The 20,298-nt window shown below is 32.9% G+C and overlaps 1 protein-coding gene across 1 annotated transcript in view; it reads right to left on the bottom strand.

The window, feature by feature from the left end:
• Positions 1-20,298, bottom strand: part of rtknb (rhotekin b) — a 73,177-nt gene that overhangs the window by 19,614 nt on the left and 33,265 nt on the right. The window contains exon 11 of the mRNA NM_001328566.1: positions 10,416-10,520. Within this exon, the coding sequence (NP_001315495.1) occupies positions 10,416-10,520 (105 nt within the window). The remainder of the gene's footprint in view (positions 1-10,415; positions 10,521-20,298) is intronic.

The following is a 20,298-nucleotide window of genomic DNA, read 5'->3' on the forward strand; positions in this document are numbered from 1 at the left end:
TATAAAACGTATCTAACATTTAAATGCTTTATTCAAATTGTATAAATTATGTACATTTTAAATTACCCTAAAAATTAATTTTATTTTAAAGGTCTGTTGGATGAATCCATTATGAATATTCAAAAATATATTGCGATAAACAATGTTATTGTCATTTTCAGACCATTTCTGCCACTCATTATATGTTGCCAGAATGACAATATAACAGCATCATAATGCTTGTACTTACAAATGAACACATTATATTTTATTCTTAAGCAAATAGAGAACATATGTCACAAACCGCAGAATTGGAGAGCTTGTAAATGTGTCAAGTTTTTTGTTGTTGCTGTTCTAGGAATTTTACAGCTGTTAGATAAAAGATGGTATGGCGGATACATTTTTACTTTAAAACATATAATTAAATATGGTGGATGTGGGTCTGTTGTTTTATAAACACATGTATGCTGGTTTCATTAAAAAAAAATAATTAATTAAAGTAATACATGCATTTTAACAGATTTACTAAAGTGACCAAAAAATGTTTTTTATTTGAAAGTTTGTAGTCATTACACATTTTTACACATTTTTACATTGTTTGAAAAATAAGTTGCAAATTGTGCATAAGAATAGTCAAATTCAAATAGTCAAATGGTTATTTATTGTTAGAAGGTAAACAAATATACAATATATAAAAATGTATCATATTTAATTGCTTTACGCAAATTGCAAATTTACATTTTTAATTACTATTATTATTAATTTTATTTGAAAGGTCTGTTGGATAATATATATATATATATATATATATATATATATATATTAGGGGTGTCAAAATTAATTCGGTATCGGTTCAGTAATAATCATAACCGGTTATTACTGACGTCATTTACCTCATATGCGCTCTGTCGCGAGGGAGACGATCGCGAGTATTTACAACGCTCTAACTACTTAATACTCATGAACTGTGCACAATTTCACTGTGTGTGTTTGAGAATGAAAGTAGCCTACTCCATTTCTCTGTCTCTCTCTCTCTCGCTCGCTCTGTCTCTCTCTTACTCTCTCTCTCTCTCTTTCTCACACACACACAGTGGCCCATTTGACCTGCTGGCGTGGCTTTTATTCTCCTCTCGGCTGTTTTACAGCGTTATTTTTGGATACAGAAACGAGCGCGTGTCTGCAGAGTTTTCTCCACCATTTCTATCATAGATCAGCTGTGAGATCGCCCCTGCCGCTTCTCATTCATCTGAAGAGCGCAGCGCGCAAGAGCCAATCGCAACCGTTTTTGTTGAGGGTGTAACCAATCAAAGGGGTGTAAGAGAACTAGACAAGGATCAGAAATTGAACTGAATATTTATATTTGTTTATATTATTTGCTAAATGCTCGTTTTTTTGAAAGTTTCAGTTTATATATCTAACTGTTTGTATTAAATGACACAATTGTATTACAAATAATAGCCTATATAAATATAAATATAAATATATTCATACATTTTAATACAAGAGCTGTTGCTGTGAAGAAAATATAAAAGCATCGTCAATGCACCGTGATGCACCGAAATATCGAATTGAACCGAATCGATGGCATGATAATCGTAACCGAACCGAACTGTGAGACTAATGTAGGTTCACAGCTCTAATATATATATATATATATATATATATATATATATATATATATATATATATATATATATATATATATATATATATATATATATATAAACAATGTTATTGTCATTTTCAGACCACTAGTGAATTTGTCATAAAGGTTTTTTTTTTTTTTTTTTTTTGGTGTTTTTTTTTTCTGGAAATTTGACAGCTGTTAGATAAAAGATGGTCTGGTAAAAATGTTTTCTTAATTTTGAAAGTTTGCAGTTCTTTACACATTTTTACGTTGTTTGCAAAATAAATTGAATGTATATTTATTGTTAGAAACTGAATAAATAAGGTTTAATGTAAAAAAACAAAAAAAAAACAAAGAAATGGATTTAAAAATACTCAAATTAAAAATATTAAATATGTTTTGAGCGATATGTATAAATTATGCCCATTTTAAATTACCATTACAGCTTTAATTTATTTTAAATGTCTGATTTATGAAGGCATTAAGAACATTTAACCAAATATTACTGTTAAACACCACATATTCATTTTATATTTAAAATATGAATATTCAAAAATACATCAATTATACAACAAATAATATTCACCAAATTTATAAATTAAAATATATTTAAAAATATATATAAAAATTAAAAGTTGATTGCTGACAAAAATTATACCAAGGAAGAATGAAATGGATTGATCATTTGAAAGGCAGAAGGTAATACACTTGTTTTTAATTGAGTATCATTATTTTAATTTCATAAAAATTTTCCAGCTTCAATCTAAATTTATTAAGAAAATTTTGTTTTCATTAATAAAATGTAACAATCAAAAATTACCAGTCATTTTAAGAGTTCTGTTTGAAGCGAGATTCATTATGATTAAGTCAAGCACATTTACAACTGTATATTGTTGTTTATTAATGTAAAGCATAAACAAATCTACATATAAAAACATTAATTAAAAATATGAATATTTTAAATAAATTATATCAGCAAAAAACCTAAATGACAATGACATCTAAAATACATCTATTAATATGTGTTTTCAAAATAATGGCTTTAAAAATATTTCATAAATCACACATATTTGCTTTGACAGCCCTCATTATCATGTCCATATCATTTAAATAGGTCTATTGTACATGTTGCATGTTTAGCATACTGTGTCAATTACCGATACAGAGATTGACACCCAAAAAATGACTCCGTCATGCCATTCCAAACCTGTAAGACTTTCATTCGTCTGAGAGACAAACAAAGATTTTTATTTTACTTTTTGTTTTGCCAAGAATACCACTGGGGTCTGAGGAATTTGTTCTGATTAAAACACTATTCAAAGATATCCGGTTATTTGTTTCCCTGAAGGAAAGACAGGTTGTACAACTGAGAAACAACTTTTTTTTTTCATAAAGGTCAAGCTGTTTTGTTTTCAAGTGAGTTATGCAATATGAAGTAAAGAAACGGCAGTCAGCAAACACATTATTCACTTTTTAATAATAGTTTCTCTTTTTGTTTGTTTGGTTTTTTTTGTCATTTCTTTGGGTGATATACTGCAGGCAAATTATTTAGTACTGAGATTTAATAGTATATTTTTTCAATCTAATGTAAAGGTTAAAAGAATATTGAAAATATACATACAGGTAAAAATAACAATAATAAAAAATATGTATGTATGTATGTATGCATGTATGTATGTATGTACACACACACACACACACACACACACACACACACACACACACACACACACACATACACACACACACACACACACACACACACACACACATATATATATATATACATACATAAATACATACATACATACATACATACATACATACATACATACATACATACATACATACATATTTTTTTATTGTTATTTTTTATATTTTACCTTGACTTAATTCAATTGCGGTTCAGATTAATTTGGTAGAAATGCAATTCTTCATTTGCATATTTAAATTTACAAATTTACATAACCTGCCAGCTTATTTACAACTGTTTACAGTAAAAACAATTAAAAATTATTTATTCTCTTATAAATTAAACAATATTTTTTACTTAAATTCATCTCATCCATGTTTATATTATTGTGCTAGAAATGTAATACTTCATTTGCATATTTAAATTTACAAATGATTTGTTTATACATAACCTGCCTACTTATTTTCCACATTTTACACTGAAAACCTTGAAATATTATGTATTTTCTCCAAAACAAACAAGATTTTTCTAACCTCAACTTCATCTATTTAATGTTCAGATTACTGTGCTAGAAATGCAATGCTTCATTTGCATATTTAAATTTACAAATGACAAAAACCTATCAGCCTATTTACAACATTTTATAGTGAAAACAATGAAATATAATTTTTTTTTAGAAATTAACAAATTATGTTTAACCTTGACTTTATCTAATTAATGTTCTGTGCTAGAAATTGAATGCTTCATTTGCATATTTAAATTTACAAAAGACTTGCTCATATGTAACTTGCCTATTTTTAAGCTATTTTACATTGAAAACAGTGAAATATTATTAGTTAAAGATTTTTTGAACTTGACCTAACCCAATTAATGTCTAGAATACTGTGGTACAAATGGAATGCTTCATTTGCATATTTAAACTTGCAAATGGGTTTATTCATGCATAACCTGCCTGCTTATTTATGACAAATTACAATGAAAACAGTGAAATATTATTTATTTTGGAACTTGACTTAACCCAATCAATAATCAAATTAATGTGCTGTATGCAAATGTAATATGTCATTTGCATATTTAAATGTAACATTAAAAAAAAAAGTACTCAACTGGAGAACTTGTTTTATCCTGTTTGCCTGCACTGTCACAATCTACATTAGTCTGGGCTCTTTGTTTGGATCTGTAAAGATCGGCAGTCTAAAGACATGGTGTTTCCTTTTGGTTCAGCGCCTCGATAAGCCTCATGAGAAATGAATAGCCTGACGGCACGTCTGCATCGACTCTTGCTACACCTGTCTGTCAGCTAACACAACTAACCTCACCTACAGGGTGGAGACGCTCAAATTAACACCACAACATGCCTGATACGGTCACAGGTGAAACAGGTGGATTTTTCTCTCAGTAGGCGTAGTAATGTTCGATATGCTAGATTAAATCGAAATGTTAAGAAATATCTAGAATATAAACAAAAAATATCTTTTGTTTATTTTAAAGACATACGCAAAAGGTAACTGGGTATAGGATTAAACATGGTTAGGCGTTAAACCATTAAATGAAAGGTATTAAATATGCGATAAGTGGGAGAGAACGCATTATGTTGTTTTACAAAGGTGACAATTAAATTTAATGACAACACATGATACTGTGTTGCATCACATATAGCATCACTGAGAGAATGTTGTAGTTTGTTTTAATAGTTTAGTTTACAAAATATAAATAACCTTAGATTACAGTCGAAGTCAGAATTATTAGCCCCCCTGAATTATTAGCCCCCGTTTATTTTTTTCCCAATTTCTGTTTAACAGAGAGCAGATTTTTTTCAACACATTTCTAAACATAATAGTTTTAGTAACTTATTTCTAACAACTGATTTATTTTATCTTTGCCATCATGACAGTAAATAATATTTCACACACAAAAAAAATTCAAGATACTTCGATACAGCTTAAAGTGACATTTAAAGGGTTAACTAGGTTAATTAGGTTAACTAGGCAGGTCAGGGTAATTAGGCAAGTTATTGTATAATGATGGTTTGTTTTGTAGACTATCAGGGGAAAAATAGCATAGGGGTTAATTATTTTGACCTTAAAATGGCTTTTAAAAAAAATTAAAACTGCTTTTATTCTAGCCGAAATAAAACAAATTATACTTTCTCAAGAAAAAAAAAATATCTGACATACTGTGAAAATTTCCTTACTCTGATAAACGTAATTTGGGAAATATTAAAACAAAGAAATAAAATTAAAAAAAAAAAAATCAAAGGGAGGCTTATAATTCTGACTACAGCTGTAGATCAGAAAACTGGATGAAGTTGACTTAATAAAGCATACACATATACATAACATACACACATAGCATACACTCATACACACATACATAACATATACAAATACATAACATAAACTCTCAGGTAAGCAAACTGTCACTAGGGTGGTACCTCTTCAAAAGGTGCAAATTTATACATAAAAGGTCTATATTAATACCTAAAAGGTACATTTTAGTACCTAAAAATGACAACAGTGTTCCTCTTTAAATTTTTAGGTACTAATATATACTTTGATCGACCAATATGGACCCTTTAAGTACAAATGTGAAACTTTTGAAGATACCACCCAAGTAACAGATCGCGTACCTTTATTTCTGAGAGTGTAAGTAATTCTAATCATATGCCTGCATAATAAGATATTCATTCATTCATTTCCCTTCAGCTTAGTCTCTAATTTATCAGGGGTCACCACAGCAGAATGAACCACCAACTATACCAACATATGTTTTAATTCACAAATACCGCATGTCATTGGACTGTGGAGGAAACCGAAGCACCCGGAGGAAACACAAACATGGAGAAAACATGCAAACCCCACACAGAAATGCCAAATCCCAAACTTGAACAAGCGACCTTCTTGCTTTGAAGTGACAGTTCTAGCCACTAAGCCACCATGCTGCCATAATAAGATATTCATTCATTCATTCATTTTCTTTTCGGCTTAGTCCCTTTATTAATCCGGGGTCGCTAAAGCGGAATGAACCGCCAACTTATCCAGCACATGTTTTACGCAGCAGATGCCCTTCCAGCCGCAACCCATCTCTTGGAAAAATCCATACACACTCATTTACACACATACACTACGGATAATTTAGCCTACCCAATTCACCTATACCTCATGTCTGTGGACTGTGGGAAAAACCGGAGCACCCGGAGGAAACCCACTTTCTGAGTGCTTCGGTTTCCCCCACAGTCGAAAGACATACGCTATAGAGGAATTGAATAAACTAAATTGGTCGTAGTGCATGAGTGTGAATGTGAGTGTATGGGTGTTTCCCAGTGATGGGTTGTGGCTGGAAGGGCATCATATGACAGAGTAATGGGTGGTTTATTCCACTGTTGTGACCCCAGATAAATAAGGGACTAAGCCAAGGGAAAATTAATGAGTGAAAGAATGAACTTTTTGGTAATGCTTAATAAATGATTTATAATGTGTAGCTATCACAAAGTGGTACCTTAAGTTTTATAAATAAGCAAGTTTGTATTAACAGCTTGAATTATAGGTTTTAATTCTGCATTTCATACTTATTTAAGGTTTTAGTTATTTCTGTTATTTACAAAAAAGTTCCATTTTCTAAAGTTAGTTGTATTTATAAATGGATTAACTAGCATAAGAAAAAAAAAAAACAATACATTTAGCATAAGACTTATTAATCTGTTAATATTAATGCAAATAGAATAGAATAATACATTACCTTTTATAACTTTTTATTTTTTTATTTTATTTAATGATACATTAAGTTTTTAACTTTTTATATCGGGTGGCAAGGTGGCTCGATGGTTAGCACTGTCGCCTCACAGCAAGAAAGTGGCTGGTTCGAGTGCCGGCTGGGTCAGTTGGCATTTCTGTGTGAAATTTGCATAGTTCTCCCCGTATTGGCATGAGTTCCCTCCAAAGACATGCGCTATAGGTGAATCGAATAAACTAAATTGTCCATAGTGTTTGTATATAAATGAGTGTGTATGGGTGTTTTCCAGTACTGAGTTGCAGCTTCAAGGGCATCCACTGTGTAAAACCATAGACTGTAAAATATATGGACGTAGTATCCATGACGTCACCTATAGGTTTCTGAAGAGCGCAAAAGAAGCCACAAGTAGGCGCGGCCAACCGTCGCCATTTTGTTCGCGTGTCATCACACTCACGGCAGGATACCAAACAAGGGCAAAGAGGCGGAGAGTGAGCGGAGCTACAGACACCTGCTGGCATTTAGCTTGGACCTGGTTCAGACACACTTTACTTTGGGAGAACGCTTAATACTTTATCACCTGTGACTCGTTTGTAGTATGACCAATTGTGCTTGGACCAACGAGACCAAGCTGTCACTCAAGTGGCCACTCCCTTAATTATGCAAACTTAATATAACTTAATATAAAGGAAACGGATGAGTTCTAAAAAAAATTTACCCCCTCACAGTTGTCATGAAGGGTAATATTAGCTGTATTAACCAAAATCTTTTTTTGTACCAGGCTGTAAACACCTTTTTTTCTGCTGTAAAGTTGGCCATTCTAACAATGGGCTCAATTGAAATTTGCCCTGTTATGGAGCCAGGAGCAGCCAGGACTAGCGGAATTTCGGATGAATTGCAGTTTTAGTTACTTCCGTATTGGCTTCCTGAGGGAGAGCGGGAGGTTGCCGCTTGTGTAAAACATATGCTGGACAAGTTGGCAGTTCATTCCGCTGTGGCAACCTCTGATGAATAAAGGCACTATGCCAAAGGAAAATTAATGAATGAACTTTTTATATCAAATATTATATTATTAAATATTTAAACTTTATTTTATTCCAGCCAAGATTCATTTGAGGTACTTTAGTTAGGTATAGTTTTAGTTTCAGTTCTAGTAGATTTTACTAATTAATAATCATCAGCCTGCAGTCTCACACATACAGTATCAGACACATTTATTCAATTTCTTTTCGGCTTAGTCCTTTTATTAATCTGGGGTCGCCACAGCGGAATGAACCGCCAACTTCAGCATGTTTTTACACAGCGGATGCCCTTTCAGCCACAACCCATCACTGGTAAACATTCATTTACATTCATTCACACTCATACACTACGGACAATTTAGCCTACAAAATTCACCTGTACGGCATGTCTTTGGACTGTACGGGGAAACCGGAGCACCCAGAGGAAACCCATGAAAACACAGGGAGAACATGCAAACTCCACACAGAAATGCTAACTGATCCAGCAGAGGCTCGAACCAGCAACCTTCTTGCTGTGAAGCGACAGCACTACCTACTGCACCACTACGTCACCGTATCAGATACATGTTTATGTAAATTACAATCTATTATAATTGATTGCAAGATGATCTACATTAGAGGTGACCCACTCTGTTCCTGGAGATCTACCTTCCTGCAGGTTTCAGTTGCAACCCATATCAAACACACCTGTCTGTAATTATCAAGTGCTGTTCAGCTCTCAATTCATTGGTTCAGGCGTGTTTGTTCAAGGGTTGGAGCTGAAATCTGTAGGAAGGTAGATCTCCAGGAACAGGGTTGAGTGCCCTTGATCTAGATATACATAATCTATAACATCTATAAAACACTAACTACATGAAATTTACTGCAGTTGCATCTAATAAATTAATGAGTTAGTAAGTTAATAAGTCTTTCAGGAATCTTTATTCACTTTAACTAATCTAGTTCATTTGATCAATTCTTAAGCTTTATGAAAATATGCGTGAATACCGAATGCTGGAAGGAAAAAAAAAAACAAATAATTGAAATGAATGATGCTGGTGCAATGTAAACAACACTGACTGCTAGAGATAAGAATCAAGTTCAGCACAAAAGGAAATCATAGCCAAATGGTAAATAGCATAAATAGATCTTATCATCCTGGTTCAGAAGTTCACTTACTGTGTGTTGCAATATTGTAGCGCTTCTACTTCATGTCAACAAATAAATATACTCAAAACAAACGCTTGGGTATTTTAGCTCAGATGTATATTAAATATAAATAATTTGTCAATAGAATTTATTATTAGATGTACAATTATTAGACTTACAACCTACAATTCTAGTATGTACAGCAGGGATGGGCAAATATGATCCATGAGGGCCGATGTCCCTGCAGAGTTTTGCTCCTGCACTAATCAAACACAGCTGAACAAACTAATCAGTGTCTTCAAGATAACTACAAGGCTACAGACAGAGTTTGATTATGGCTGGAGCAAAACTATGCAGGACACTGGCCCTCATGGATCATGTTTGCTCATCTCTGCTATACATGCTAGAATTGTAGGTTGTAAGTCTAATAATTGTTCATCTAATAATAAATTATATATGAAAATGTTAAAAAAAAAATATATATATATTTAATGTATATCTGAGCTAAAATAAGCAAGCTTTTATTTAGAGTATATTTATTTGTTGACATGCAGTACAAGCGCTTTTGAAGAGTTTGCCCATCCCTGATGTATAGGGTTCCTGCTCTAGCATAAACATCAGATTTAAGGACATTTTAAAGCACTTACCAGCCATGAAAGGTCTGTAATATTTCACCTATCATCTGCAGTGCTTTCAAAATTGTCAGATTAATACATTTTTTACATTTTTGAGCAGTTGTGGTTAATTAAATTAATTCAAGTCAATGGCGTTAAAGTTGCTAATAATTAAATACCACACAATTTCTTTAATATTGATGAAAAAAAGTGTAGTTTGTTGAATATTTTTTTTACTTTGTTTAAAAAAATCTTAAATGTGAAGTAATTTTACGTTTTTAGAGAAGTTTGTTAAATCACTGACAAATTTGTTAAATTTCATGACACAGCAATTAAAATGCTCTCTGGGTCGCAATCAGGCGTTATTTTAGACACTCAAAGTTTGAGATGATTTGAAAAATTTGAGATGATGAAACTAGTCTAAAATATGTTAAATAATGAAAATAGCTGGTATCCTGACATACCAAGATGGGAAAGGAGCAGACGTGTCCATCTCTAAACATGACTAAAATTAAAGTACTTTCAATAAGCGTGGGAAGCCAGTTTTAATGTCATAAAGGGACAATCTCAAACATACAAACAAACAAACATTTCTGATAGACATAATCCCATAATGCTCTTACCCATTTCATGAAACAGAGAGCCTTGTTTTAATGTCACTGACACTGTTTTTCTCGCCGACGGTTCCTCAATCTTCATGAGTTCCTCACAGCACTGCTTCCACTGACCTACAGACACAACAATTAATAAACACATTATTCCACAAATTCATTATTGAAAAGTAAATTTTACTTGTAGCTTTACACTGTAAAAAATGCTGTGTTCCACACAATCCCTTCATGTTGAGAAAATGCTAATTTACATATATTTTTTACAGTGCATGCGAGTAAAACAGAAAGCAAAGTACTTGACAAATAAACTTTATGTCAAACACAATTTAAGTGATCTAAAATTAAAGAACAGCAATGATTGTAGAATATAAAGATTACACAGAACAGAACTCACTAGTGTCTGACAGAAATCAGTTTATCACATCACTAGTTTTTTTTCACTGGACATTGGGGATGTCAAAATGAATTGTTTCTTCAGTGCACCGCGATGCAGACGCAGACAATTCGGTATTGGTTCAGGTTCGAGGGAGGCGAGTGCAAGTATTTACAATGCTTCAAGCTGCGCACAATTTCACTGCGTGTGTGTTTGCTGGACAGTCTTTAACTGACACAGCAAAAGCTCCTGTTTCACAGCGATTGAGAAAATAAAAGTACTCCTTCCTCTCTCTAAGGGACCCATTTGTACCTTTTTAAAGGTACAGTTCATATGTCTGACTTTTTGTATTAAAGGACAAAGATGTATTACAAATAGTATATAAATATATTTATACATTAATTTTAATACCAGAATTGCGGTGCAGTAAAGAACATATTACATTGTGTATAGAAAACATCAACAATGCATCGAATTGAGCCGAACTGATGGCATAATAATCGCAACCGAACCATGACACCAGTATAGGTTCACACCTCTACTTGACATCGCTAGTATCTCACTGGACATCACTAGTTTCCCACTGGACATCACTAGTTTCTCACTGGACATCACTAGTTTCTCACTGGACATCACTAGTTTCTCACTGGACATCACTAGTTTCTCACTGGACATCACTAGTTTCCCACTGGACATCACTAGTTTCTCACTGGACATCACTGGTTTCTCACTGGACATCACTGGTTTCTCACTGGACATCACTAGTTTCTCACTGGACATCACTAGTATCTCACTGGACATCACTAGTATCTTACTGGACATCACTAGTTTCTAACTGGACATGACTAGTTTGTCACTGGACATCACTAGCTTCTCACACAACATCAATAGTATCTCACTAAACATCACTAGTATCTCACTGAATATCACTAGCTTCTCACACGACATCACTAGTATCTCACTAAACATCACTAGTATCTCACTGGACATCACTAGCTTCTCACACTACATCACTAGTTTCTAACTGGACATGACTAGTTTCTCACTGGACATCACTAGCTTCTCACACGACATCACTAGTATCTCACTGGACATCACTAGTATCTCTCTGGACATCACTAGCATCTCAAAGAAATCACTAGAATCTCACTGGACATCATTAGTTTTTTACTAGACAATCAATAGTTTTTCAAGGAAATCACTACAATTAGACTGGACATCATTAGTCTCTCACTAGACATCACTAGTATCCCACTGGACAACACTAGAATCACACTGTACATCATAAGTTTCTCACTGACCATCACTAGTATCTCACTTGACATCACTAGTCTCTCACTGGACATCACTAGATTTTCGAAGAAATCACTAGAATCTCACTGTACATCACCAGTATATCTTGACCCTGTTTATATCTACATCTCCTCAATTCACAATTTCAGTAAAAACAGGAAATGTTTTCTAGAATTTAAACAGAATTGCAGACAACTATAGATTTGACCACCATTTCCAGATTAACACCAACAACTCTAAGCATCTCAAAGTGTCTAATTTTGATGTTTTATAGTATGCTTCACTATGGAATATGAGTAAAACTGCTGTCAGGATTATTCTTGTTATATAGCAGTGACATGGAAATTTAGGAAATTATAGGTTTCTCTCTAATTTAGGCTTACGAACAGAAGTCGTTTTCTTAAATATAAGTTTCAACACAACTGTGAAAAACACAAAAGACATTTTGAGGATGCAGACCATAAAAACATCAATCTTGCACGCCATGTAATAAACACCAAGCCTTTAAAGACCTGCAATCTTGCTGAAGCACGCGTTCTTTCTGGAAACACAATACTAGCTGGTGTCTACATATTTGAGTAAGCTATGCAATGAATTTCAAGCTTTCTGGAAAACTACGACCTAAACTTCTAAGAAAAGCCTCTCGGTTTAATTTACAGTGACTTTGCAGCAAACAAACAGCATGCTTTCCAACTTATGACACAAAAGCCACCAGACAGGGATTTAAAACAAATAAAAAGCACAGACTAATAATCTCCTGACATCACTGGGGAGAAACCAAAGCTGACAGGACAGAAACCAGACGGATCAACTGTCTCAACTGTATATATCCTTATCTTTAAGAAGCGCGGCGATTGCACAACGTCATTGCAAGCCGAGATAAAGGTACTCTTTCCAGTTGCCCAAACAAACAAAAAATCATATGCAGTTTTGTAACTAAGCGCAGAAGAATCTTTTCTAGGAGGAGAAGTCTTTTGAACATGAAGGCCTTGATGTTATGAAATTGATCTTTTGCATTCAATAAGGTTGTTATTCTACTGAAAGTCTGAAAAAAAAGCAGTCAAATAAACCGCATAGATGTGCAAATTATTACAAAAAGTAAACAAACAAAGCAAAATCTGGAAAATATTAATCTTGTGTTGTGTGCTGTTGGGGATGTTTTCAACCACTCTGGGGGGATTTTAAGTCTTAATTTGCCCACAACTTTCAGCAAATGGAATGACTTTTGTGACAAATCTTATTTTGACATATATTTTGGGAAAATGCTTTAAAAGCTTTCAAAAACTCTATACACTCTGTATAGACTCTATACACTCTGGGCTATTTTTACCCAATTGATTTCAAATATGATGACATTTTTTGATTGCAAAGCCATGACAGCATTTGCATTCTTGGTTGTTGCTGTTTTTCCTTGTTTGAGAAGAGGTCAAATTGGTAATTTACTGTTGATCATCAGTTACAGTGCAAAAAAAAAGTTAGTTTCTGGCTTTCAACAGTAAAAACTTGCCAACTAGAGAAACCAAAATCAAGAAAGCATGATTATTTGGTGTCATGGCTTTGCGATCAAAAAATGTGGCTATAATGGAAAGAAATGGGGCAAAAACAGTCCCAAACATACTGTAACTAAAGAACAGTAAACAAGGGTTAACCTTTAATTGTTTTTCATTATTTTTTCTAAAATAATCAATATGCCTGTTTTTCAAATCAATTATTATACACAATAATATAGACTTTCATAGCTCATAAACTACTATTGAAAGCAGATGTGTTCTGTATTTTTGGCTATGGGTAAAGAATTCCTCTGGTCTTCATTTAGTTGATGTATGTTAACAAACTCATTCTTTGCTGTCAAACCTGAACAAAGGAAGGGTTGTGCTCTGTGGGCCGATTTTTGCGCATACAATGTTTGTATTGAGCTTAATAAATGCGAGTTAAAACGAGGTGACGCCATAGGACAGATATAACACATCAGATAAGTAGTGCAACCATTTATACAGAATGTTAAATTGACACCTTAAAAAAATCTGGTAAGTTACTTTAGATTTAGTGAATTAAAATATATGTATTATATACATAAATATTGCACATGTATATAATACATATATACATATAATACATATATAATACATATCCACATGTTCTTGTATTAAAAATACTTCATTAGGGTTTAATGCAAATTATTAGTTATAATCAATTAGAATTCAACGGATCAATTAAATATATTGTATTTATCATTTTATTTCAGTTTTCTGACATTAAAATCTCAAATTTTTTCAATTTGATCAACAAAATAACTTAAAAAAGTTGCACTATTAAGAATACATTAAAAATGAACAAACAATACAAAAATGACCAAAACACACATCAAAATACACTACACACATAATACACTTACACTAAACACTGTTAAGATTGGGCTATTAGAAAGCAAATCAATGTTCAATCAAGCTTTAAATAAAGATTATTGTATAATAAATACATAGAAATTAAGCTAAAATCTATTTTGTTGCACAAAATAAGCAATAATTGAAGTTTAAAAATTTTTTTAAATACAAAGCAAAGAAACTAGTTTGAATATATTGTTATTGCATTATATACAGTGAAACTGTTTTGTCTGACTGTGTTTTTTGGGAAGGCCAATGAGGAGTCCAGCACAGTAATCCAGCCTACTGGTGATAAAAGCATGGACAAGTTCTCACTGGAAACAAAGCATCTAATTCCTCCAATGTTTTGAGATATAGTATGCTGACTTAGTTACTGCTTTGACATGACTATTGAAACTTAGATCTGACTTCAGAATCACACCAAGATAAAAAAAAATAAAAGTAAAAAACATTTAAAAAAGTGTTTGCATTTATACTTTGTAAGAATGAAACACTTTATGATGCAAAGATATATCTATAAATACATGTAAAATAACAGTACAAATCACGTTACAGTTAATTTCTACCAACAACAGCATTTTTAGCAGTTTTGAGCAATGTCATCTTACTATGGTCATATACAGTGGGTGACACTTTAAAAGGACCATTACTGCCGCGTGTGGCCCTGCCGTGACACTAAGGGATTAAGAACATGTTTTTAGGGGTAACGGTAGTTTGCGACTATGCTGCCAAGGGGCAGAAAGGGACGAGATGCAAATGGACAGAAATATACAGTAGCTCTAAATACCCTGCTACTTGTAAATGAAGATGAAAAAACAAAGCAAAGCCTTTAATTCCTTCATTGATCATAAAAAATAGTTAACAAGCCTTATCTTCATTGCAAACTTGATAAGTGCAATGATGATTCATTTTGGAAAGTAAAATTAGAGAAATAAAAGAAAACTAAAATGAAAGTACAAACATACATAATTACATACACAAATTAATAAATAAACAAACCAGTGTTAGTATAAATATAGAGGGGTGTACAGTGTTTGTTATTTTAAAGGGATAGGACAAAGACAATTAAAAAATAAGGTTTTTCATTTAGTTTTCATTTACATTCACTTTGTTGATTATATTTTACAGTACAGTATATCATACTTTAAACTGTGTTGATGTATGTTATAAAAGTGTAATATTTTGTGCCAAATATTTTATTGTTGCATTTAACAACAGGCAACACAATTTCCTGGTTGTTTTACAATAATACAACATTTTATTTATAGTTAAATGTGACACATTCAAGAGGGAAGAAGTTGTTTCCTTAATGAAATCCTCCATGTACAGTTTCCTTATGCCTTGATTGGTTTTTCCGCATTGAATGGCAAATTATCTCTATTGATGACTTACTTTAACACCTCCACCCACATTATGTCTTTGTTAGTCTTTGGACAGGAATGTCAATAAATCAGAGATGCCAAAAAGGTACTGTCCACGGCTTAATGACTGCAAATAGTTTCATATCTTTCAAAATGCAGCATTAATGAAATCATATCCATTGGGCTAAATGCCATACGGAATCAAAGGGAAAGTTCAAAAGTGGGTGTACACTCAAACTGGGTTTCACTAAATACAACAGCAATGAATCTTACTGTATATTTGAATGTGACTTTGTAAGTTGAATATAATATAAGTTAGTGGAAATCTTTACAAAAAATATTGTCAGAGATTTTGTTGAATAGACTGAAACTTGGTGGCCTTTGCAATTTCAACAAAATACAACCAAATACACTGTTTACAAATCATTTAAAAATATTCAATGCAACTTGAAGAAAGCAGTAGCAAAGTGAAAGTAAAAGATTAACGTAATTAATACGAAAAAACATGTTCTTAATTATTGCAATGATAAGATTACTTAATTGAAAATATTATATACTACATACATATTCAATTCTTTATTTTAATAGCGCTTTTTACAATGCAGATTAAGTCAAATCAGCTTAAGATAGATGAAGTTGAAGTGTTGACGTTGCCTTTTCAAAAATTACATTACATTTCTTACATTCGGGGTGCCCAAAGTTTTTCGTTTGAAGGGCCAAAAATCAAACATCAATAATGATAGCCGTGGGCTGAAGACCAAACTAGTTTACATTAAATTTGGCATGGGCAATTTCCTAATTATTTTCATTATATAAAAAATAAATATAAAACATTTCTTTGAATCATATACACTATTGCAGTGTAACGTTTTTAAACTATAACTTATTGCCATAAAAACATGAACAGTGACATTTATAACACAGTGAAGTTTAAAGCGGAATACGGTCTTCAAGCAGAGACTGCCTTTGCCTTGATTCACTCACCAAAGTCTGTCGTATGTACATTTTAAATCTGAATAATTTACACCATTTAAATTGAAGAATTTAATTTCAGATAGCTTGTTTGTAGCTTAACAATAAAACAAACAAATACAATTTTACATTAAGTTTGAAATTCTCAGAGGGGGTGGCGGGCCAAATCAAAACTTACCATGGGCCAACTTTGGCCTATACACTTTATAGGTTTTTGAATTGCATTATTAGATCTTGATCTTTTCTCTCATAACATTAAACCTTTACAAGTTGCAAAGTTTACAAGTTAAAACATTTTTATTAACATTTTTAACATTTGTTGTATACTATGGTACAAAAATCCTATAATAAACTGCCAGTACATTTTTTGCTATTTTACAGACTGATTTCTCTCTATATTATTTCAAACTACTAAAATGTCAATAAAACTCACTGTTAAACTGAAGAGTTGAATTTTCAACATCAAAAGTTGACAAAGCAGAGATCAAGGTCCATTGATGCAATTCACAACCGTTCAGTATACAACAGTACCAATTAGCCCTATATGTGGACTACGCAAGGTGTGTATGGCCCCGCAAGTTACAAAAGGATGACAAGAGATCACCAAAAATAGATTTGAGGATTGAACTTAAATTTAGCCTGTTATTTTAGAGGTTTAGTGGGTCTTTTTTGACCTGAAAGACAAAGGTGTATACAGAATTGTAGGACAGCACAAAGATTAAAGCATTTCCTAAAAGGTGTAGTTTTTCCTGAACAAAGTCTGCTCCTGGTGTAAGTTGTTGAAGACTTTTATTTCAGTTTGATGATGGATTTCTGAAATGTCACGTACTGAAATGTTCTGAAAAGTGTTGATTAAGGGGCAGGGTTTTGTTTTTGTGCTCTTCCTCTTATCTTTCACTTACAGCAAACTAATGGTTGGAGGGGATGTGGCTAAGCATATTTTACCCAAACTGACATCATCAGTGATAGACTGACATTCTAGAGCTGAAGCGAACAGCGAGATTACCAAAAGGAGATTACCAAAAACAAGTTTATTTTTCAGTGACTTAACCTTCATAAATTGAATGTTCACTTTAAGACTGAAAGTGCGCACTAGTAAAATAAGTCAATCTGGATTTCACATGGACTTCAATTTACACACTTTAAAATAGAACTTATATGATGATATTAACACATTTTGGGTGTCTGTGGTGACACATGATTAATAAAGGGACTAAGCCGAAAAGAAAATGAATAAATAAACACATTTAAAAAAAAAAAAACATTTTGAATTAATGTCAACTGATTAAAAACCTCAGAGCTAACAATATCCCTGACATTAACAACCTGCCGTTTTCCCTGGAGAAATGGAAATAACTTTTAGAATTAGACATTAAACTATATTGCAAAATCAATTTCAAAGGAGCTATTTAATTTATAACAACCTTTATATAATATAACCTTACTGATTTAGTCATGCCAAAGTAACACTCCCATGCCTGATCATTCATTGTTGTTTGTATTGCACCCTTTGTTGTATTTCAAGTGGCCTATATCGTCAGGAATGTAGGCAATGCCGCGCTGAACAAGTGTGTCTTTGTTCTCTGTTTAGCCTATGATACTTCTTTAAGGAAGATTTCTAATAAACGAAGTTGCTTTCATATCACACTGACAAATAACGTTTCATGAATAGTGAATAAACTGGTTTTCTATGCATCAAAGGAGTTGTTTAGGTTTCTACATGCAACAAATCACCATAAAGGAATGAATTAGGGCTTTTTAGAGGGAATTTCGGAGATCTGAATACCAATCATTGCTAAATGATCTACGACAGCTTCAAACACGAAGAGGGAAATGAAGCATAATTACTCATTCTATCATTATACATAATCATAGAATTGTTTAAATGTAAAAAATACAAGGAAAATACAGACACAGCCAAGCAAACGACCCAGAAAATGAAACGCTTATAGCTGGAACATTCAGTTCCATTGATATCACCTACAGCAATAACAACAGAGGTTATAAATCAGCCATTGTTGAAATATTTTGAAAACATGTGCACATTTTTAAAGAGAATGTCAAAATCCGCATAGATGATTGACAGCTGATTTTAGTAGCTACTAGGACACTAATATTTTCAACATTCAGTAACATTCCCTCAACGCTACTTTGACAAAGGGAAAATATCTTCACATTCATTTGAAGCTTAACGATTGACAAGAAGATATCAGCAGAGCACATGCTGTACGTGACAAAAAAGGACTTGTAGATTTTCTTCTAGATCATGCTTATAAAGGACATCTTGCATCAAGTATGCTTAAAGAAACTTACAAAAGAAAACAACAACTGAACAATTCAAACTAACTGCTGTAGGGATAGCACAGTCAATACTAAATTCTGAAATGATTTGTTCATTATACACTACCTGACAAAAGTCTTGTTGCCTATTCAAGTTTTAGGAATAACAAATAATAACTTCTAATTGATCATTTGGTATCAGAAGTGGCTTATACTGTATGAAAGGCAAAGGCCTCTAGATTACGCTTATTTTACCAAAATAAAATCATGCCTTAATTTTTAATTATTTAATTAGAACAGTAAGCTCTCACTTGGTTTAGACAAAAGTCTTGACACTTAACCGAAATAATGTACAGTATAGAATATAAAGTCATGGTGCAGTGGAAAAAGAATTAATATGGTGTATGCTGGAGATAGCTTGGAGAACTGCATCCATACATCTCTGCAATGACTCAACTTATAATAAAGTCATCTGGAATTGCAGGACTCCCAGAGTTCAACACGATTCTTCAGATTCATTTTCAATGCCTCTTCCTTCATCTTACCCCAGACATGCTCAATAATGTTCATGTCTGGTGACTGGGCTGGCCAAATCTGGAGCATCTTGACCTTCTTCGATTTCACGAACTTGGCTGAAGTATGAGAAGGAGCGCTATCCTGCTGAAGAATTTGCGCTTTCCTGTGGTTTGTAATGTAATGGGCAACACATATGTCTTGATACCTCAGGGTGTTGATGTTGTCATCCACTCTGCAGATCTCTCACATGCCCCCATACAAAATGTAACTTTAAACCATGATTTTTCCTTCACTAAACTTGACTGATTTTTGTGAGAGTCTTGGGTCCATGCGAGTTCCAGTAGGTCTTTTGAAGTATTTTGGATGATTGAGATGCAGTTTAACAGATGACTCAGGGAAAAAAAAAAAACTATCTTCTGTCTCTTCCAAACTATCAACTAGAACTCAAGTTATTATTTGTTGCTTTTACAACTGAGATTGATGACTGGACTTTTATCAGGTGATGTATTGCTGATACTGCTAGACTACTTCAATCTGAGGTATAAAAAGTGGATTCTATGATAATTTAAAGTGAACTATATTTGTTCAGCTCCAAACATCATGAACTACAGTCATATGGACACGAATTGAGTGAAGATAGGAAAAACTATCTAATATTTTGTGTCATGGAGTTGAAATAAACAACTAACCATAGTAATGACAACAACTTTAATTTG

Source organism: Danio rerio, chromosome 21, assembly GCF_049306965.1.
Source record: "Danio rerio strain Tuebingen ecotype United States chromosome 21, GRCz12tu, whole genome shotgun sequence".
In the NCBI taxonomy this organism is placed as follows: domain Eukaryota; kingdom Metazoa; phylum Chordata; class Actinopteri; order Cypriniformes; family Danionidae; genus Danio; species Danio rerio.